The sequence below is a fragment of the Poecilia latipinna genome, unplaced genomic scaffold, assembly GCF_001443285.1.
Source record: "Poecilia latipinna isolate Pla-1442-1.1 unplaced genomic scaffold, P_latipinna-1.0 Scaffold3767, whole genome shotgun sequence".
NCBI lineage: Eukaryota > Metazoa > Chordata > Actinopteri > Cyprinodontiformes > Poeciliidae > Poecilia > Poecilia latipinna.
Window position 1 is genome coordinate 1 of NW_015116383.1, and position 6,100 is coordinate 6,100.

A 6,100-nucleotide genomic window follows, 5' to 3' on the forward strand; every position below is an offset into this window, starting at 1 on the left:
GGTGTTTTGCACTACTTAACACTTGTGTTTAGAAATGGGGTCCAACCTTTCATCTTGGTTAATGTCAAGTTGTCAAAACAAAGACATTTTGAATAATGTCAACTTTGTATTAAAAGTGTCATAATTTACCGAATGTTACTTTATGACAACAGTCATAAATATTCATGAAGACTTATTGATGTTCATGACAGTGTCATGTCAGTCTTATTTACACCCCTTCAAACAAAGTGTTACCATATTTTATTTTCATTTATTTATTTTCAACTGGTTTAAATAACAAGCTGAACAGAGAATCCATCATATATTAATGTAATAGTTTTAATTACATGTAATTATAATTAATTATGCTTTAATTACATGTTGTTGATTTCGGACTGGTTCCACTCGCCGCTTACAGACGATGAACTGAAACCCGATCCACTTCAGCGTCTGGAATCTGAGAGAAATCCAGCTTTCCGGGTTTTGGTCTCTGGGATTACGAACGCCTCATCAGACACACTTTATATATCGGGAACATTTCTCCAGTCGAAGCCATCAGAAGTTGCTGAATCTCTGATTTCCTATTGGCGTTTCGCTCCACTGGGTGAAAACCCGACAGGACGCTTTGGGTCGAACCGGGCCGGGGGAGCCGTTTGGACCGGAGTAGAACCAGACCCGCCGACTCAGCAGAACTATTCACACCTTCATGAAACATTCAGGCAGCAGCTGCTCTGATTAATTAGTGATGCAGCAGCCCAGTCAAAGGCCCGGTTTTGTCTGCGGCCCGGTCCACTCTCTAAAGATCAACGGGGTAGTTTCCTGGTGCTGACCTGGTTCTGCTTCTCTAACAGAAGCCCAGCTTCTCGGTTCAGAACCGCTCTGACTGGATTAGAGCTTATCTGTGGAGAACTCAGACGGTTCTGATGGGTTCTGGTGAAACTGGACCGAATCCTCCATCCTGTCCTCCATCATCCATCATGTCCTCCATCCTGTCCTCCATCCTGTCCTCCATCCTGTCCTCCATCATCCATCCTGTCCTCCATCCTGTCCTCTGTCAGAATGAATTATTAACGAGTTTCCAGTGTCTCCTCGTCTCATCGATTTGCCACAAAAAGCTCCACCTTCATCCTCCTCTTCCTCAGGCAGAACCAGCAGAACCGCTCTGAAAGACAAAACCTGGTCCAGTCCAGGTTTTCCTCCTGACCCAGACCAGCAGAAGGAAAACATCCAACTGTTCCCCCTGCAGGCCACCAGGGGGCTCCTGTAGAAGGAAAACATTCCATGCTTATTTAATCAACCTGCTGGGGTCAGAGTTCATCCTGTAGGCGCTCTGCTGGTGGCCTGAGGGGCCAGCAGGGGGCGCCAGCTATCAACAGGATGCTTTGGAGTCCTCTGACTTGATCCGATGCTCTGCAGGAACAGAACCGCTTATTAGTTCATCTCTTGGTTCTCCTCTGACCCTGATGGGTCCTTGAAGATCTAGAGTTATAGATCTAGAGGCAGCTTCAGTTCTTCCAGCTGGAAACCAGAGATCAGGCTGACCTCTGACCTCTGACCTGACCCTTCAGCGCCACATAAAGACGTTTCAAAGTGGTCCTTCTACCAGCTGCTGAACATTTCAGGATCAGTGGACTAATGTCTCAGCCAAGCAACATGTTCTGGTCTGCAGAACCAGAACCAAACATGGACAAGCAGCATTCAGCTTCTTTGCACCACAAATCTGGAACCAACTTCCAGAAAACTGAAAAACTGTCGAAACCCTGAGCTCCTTTAAGGCTAGGCCTGGTTAGCCTGGAGCTAACACTTCCTGTCCCTTCATCAGACAAATGCTGGGACCGGGACTCGGTCGGGTCTTCAGGACTCGAGTCATTATTTAATAGTTGATGATGAGGAGCTGATTGTGAGGAAGATCTTTAGAGAATGATTTTTCTTTAAAGGAAACAAAGTTTTTAAGTCTTTGGATCTGTGACTGTCGAGTGTGTGTGTGTGTGTGTGTGTGTGTGTGTGTGTAGAGGGAGGAAGAGAAAGTAAAAGGCTAAAAGAGCAGGAATGACAACGGAGAGTAGAGAGAAATCAGTGAGAGAGTGAGAGAAGAGTGGAGGGAGGGTCGAGCAAGCGAATGGAGGAGGAGGAGCGTGAGGAAGAGGAGGATGACAGGAGATGTGGTTGTTGCCGCGGCAGCAGAGCAGGACAGCTCACAGGCGGCACAACTACTCCTCCTCTTTCTGTTTTTATTCTTCCTCTTCCTGCTGCTTTCACCTGGAGGAGCTGCTTCCTCTTCCTCCTCTTCATCAGCCTGACCAGCGGTAAGTAGGATGGAAACTGCTCCAGATTCACTGCTGAGAATAGAAAGACAAGAGGAGGAGGAGGAGGAGCGGGACGGGACGACTGGGAGGAAGAGTTTGGAGACAAACTCAACTTCCAGAGAGACGATGAGCAAAAATCACCAACTGTGTGTGTTACTGTGTGTGTGTGTTACAGTGTGTGTGTTACTGTGTGTGTTTTACAGTGTGTTACTGTGTGTGTGTTGCCTGATGTTGATGTAATCCACGTGATGAATTAGTGATGAACTTCTGCTTTTAAACGCCTCACACACACAGACACACTCTGTGCTCATTAATATTCACACTCTTGGAGCTCTTGTCCAATCAGAAGTCAGCCTGAATGTTTCCTGTGGAGGAACCTGACTGACCCGGATGGACTGGTTTCTGCGTTGGGTTGAAGGTTGAAGCCAGTTAGTTAAACCGTCTCTGTTATTTATGGAACCAGGGAGGCCATTTTGAAAAATAAGAAATTATCAGTAAATGTGATTTTTACATGTTCAGTTATGTATGATTTAACACCCAAAGTATTTATGTGAGATAAATATTAGCAAATTTAGTATGAAAATAACATTTCCTGGATGACCATGGCAGACATTTTGAAAAATGGCCGCCATGTTGACTTTTCCAGAGGCTAACATTGTTTTTCAAAAAGCAGTCTGTGCCAAGAAACATTATCATATCCACATCAGATTTAATTGTCTCCCGTAGAAACATTTCCACTCTGGTGATCCAAAGGTTGTGGTTCTGGTTCTGTAGCGCCTGATACCACTGCTCCTAACGAAGAATGATCTAAAAATAAACTGATATCGATCTCAGTGTTTGGGCGTCAGGACAGGGAAGCAAATTAAAACCCAAACTGTACCAGAAAAGCAGAACCGGGCTCAGGAGTTGGTCAGAACTGAAACCCTTTGAGGTTCTGCAGGGTCCAGCGCCCCCTAGGCAGGTAGCCGGGTCATCAGCAGGGCGGGGCGGTCTGGGTGTGTTGGACCTGGTCTGTGTATCCGTCAGGAAGCGGGTTTGGATCATGTTTCCTCTCCATCCTGTCTGTGACCTGCTGGTTATTTTGCTCTGTCTGGTTTCTGCCTCCTGAAGCTGCAGCAGCTCATCCTGCTCTGGTTTCCATCTGAAGCTTCTGGTTCTCCATGTTCGGACCTGAGTGTGTCTCTGACCCGCTGCAGCCTCAGGTTGCTGCCAGAGGAACGGCCTCGATCCGTTCAACCACCCAGTTGGGTTCTGATCCGATCAGAACCCAGACAGCAGAGCGTCTGAGTTTAACCGTGTTCCTCCAGGAGAAGCTGCTGCAGCCTCAGGTTCTGCCTCCTCTCCCTCGGTTCTCCTGCAGTAAATTGCGGCTCGCTGAAGCTCGGCTAATGGTTTCACTCCAGCAGCGCCGCTCTCCCTCTGGGTGTGGCCGGGCTCAGATATCTGTCTGGATCAGAACCAGGCTCCGGATCAGACGGACACGCTGTTGGTGTGAAGCTGAGGAAGACTATCTTCCTGCTGAAGCATCAGCAGCTGTGACCTCTGAGGGTCTGGAAGCTTCCAGGGATTAATGTTTAATTACAGATTTATTGTAAAGCAGCAGGTATCCCAGGTTGATTCCAGGTTTATTCCCAGGCTAGGGCCTTTACTCCAGATATTTCAGGAGAACTGGAACATCTGGACCTGGAATGACCTCTGGACAGAGGAATTGATCGGTATTGGAAACGTTTTCCAGGTATTGATCTGATCACATCAGAACTGGTTCCTGATCCGCGGGTCGCTCTGTTCTCTGGACCTCAACTTACACAGTTTCACCGGGTAAAAGGTCCCCGCCCCTTTCTCCAGACAGAGGGACTTGGCCCCGCCCCTTTCTCCAGACATAGGGACTTAGCCCCGCCCCTTTCTCCAGAGGGACTTAGCCCCGCCCCTTCAGTTCTGCCTGTGACGGTCTCCTGAAGCTGCTGCAGCAGCTCATCCTGCAAACAGCTGCTGATGAGGAAAGCTTTTTGAATTTTGCCAGTTTAAATATTTGAGTAATTAAAATCATTTTCTGTTTATTTATTTTCCTGTTTTCTTTCCTCTTCGTGGATTTTGGTTCTTTCATTCTTCCTGATTTATTTAATCTGTTTTTATTCTAAGACTGTCCACCGGTCAGATTTCCGTCTTCCCTCAGCTGCTCTTCTGTTTCCTGCCTGAACCTCCAGGCTTCCCTGTCCTCCGGGTTTCCGTGGTTTTCCCTCCTGCTTTGCGTCTGACTCCGGCTCTGATGTGTTTGTGTTTCCTGACAGGACGGCCTTACATGGACACGCAGCGGAGCGCCTCCTCCAGCCTTCGTTTGGGGGACGGAGAGACGGAGCCGAGGACGGCAGATCCGTGAGCACTGCATCCTCATCATCCTCATCATCATCCTTTAATAAGAGTGGCGCAGGAGGCGGAGACGCTCTTCATCACTCCTGGATTTATTTGCTCTTCTTCCACATCCCTGCAGAAATAAACAACAATATTAAACTTTATTATTGTTTGACTCGACGGCTTCAGCTTTAATAAAGAGCCTGTTGGATGAAATCACGTCGTTTTCACCCTGAGGAGCTGAAAACAGGAAGTTCACCTGCCAGGTCTTCCTGCTCCTTCTGAACCTTTTTCATGGCTTGACTCCTTCCTGACCTCTGACTCCTCCCTCCCCACTCAACATGTCCAACCCACTCGCCTCTTGCTGCCCAGACAACACCAGGAAGTCAGATCAGGTGGAGCAGTGAGCCCTGCTTTAACTAGGCCTCCCACCTTTAGCCATTAGCCCCGCTCCCTGACGCCTCTAGACTCTCGTGAAACGCTCTGATGCAAGATGGCAGCTGGCGTAGCCACGTGGCTGCCGTTTGCGCGGGCGGCGGCGGTGGGCTGGCTGCCGCTGGCCAAGAAGACGATGCCCAAACCTCCGGTGGACAACTCATCCCGATCCGACGAGATCCTGTACGTCAACGTGAGCGGCGTCCGCTTCCAGGTGGGTGCTGCCGTCTACTGAGCATGCTCCAGCTGATGAAAATATTCTGCATAGTAACTCCAAACTGTTGGCTCTGCCAGGCAGGAGTCATGGAGCAGAGATGTTTCCTGTCAAGAAGCTGCAAACTCAGCTTTTGGTTTCAGCTCTGAAAAATCAGCTGATAAAACAGAAACATGTGAAACAGCTGACCTGAACCATCGTGAATTCATCCTGGGAAGGTCAGAAAAACTGGAGTCTGACTCAAGAAACTGGTTCCCTCTCAGTAGTTCAGTCTGAACAAGTCCCAGGAAAACCTACAAACTGGTTCCAGCTCGTTGGTACCGGGGTGGCGCCAGATATGAACCAATCTGCAGTCGGCCTCCATCTTCAGGACTAAATGTTTCTCATGAGACTCTGACAGACGTAGTTCTTTTCTCCAACTCGTTTCTGTGGCCAGCTGGCTTAAAGAAAGACAAACGGTCCATTTCCTTTCAGTCCAGGGAACCTTTGGGTCTGCTGAGTCACAGCAGGTCCAATCAGTCCGTCCAATCAGCCGGTCCGTCCAATCAGCCGCTCCGTCCAGTCAGCCGGTCCGTCCAGTCAGCCGGTCCGTCCAATCAGTCCGTCCAATCAGTCCGTCCAATCAGCCGGTCCGTCCAATCAGTCCGTCCAATCAGCCGCTCCGTCCAGTCAGCTGGTCCGTCCAGTCAGCTGGTCCGTCCAGTCAGCCGGTCCGTCCAATCAGCCGGTCCGTCCAATCAGTCCGTCCAGTCAGCAACATCAACAGGTTTAAAGACATTGACGCCAAAGTATCCATTAGTTCCTCATTCATTCTCTG

The 6,100-nt window shown here is 48.9% G+C and overlaps 1 protein-coding gene across 1 annotated transcript in view; it reads left to right on the forward strand.

Annotated features, from left to right (window-relative positions):
• Nucleotides 1-2,120: 2,120 nt before the first annotated feature.
• Nucleotides 2,121-6,100, forward strand: part of LOC106941623 (potassium voltage-gated channel subfamily D member 1-like) — a 10,733-nt gene continuing 6,753 nt past the window's right edge. Inside the window, exons 1-2 of the mRNA XM_015024697.1 lie at nt 2,121-2,285; nt 4,574-5,283. Coding sequence (XP_014880183.1) covers nt 5,128-5,283 — 156 coding nt within the window. The 5' untranslated portion in view covers nt 2,121-2,285; nt 4,574-5,127. The remainder of the gene's footprint in view (nt 2,286-4,573; nt 5,284-6,100) is intronic.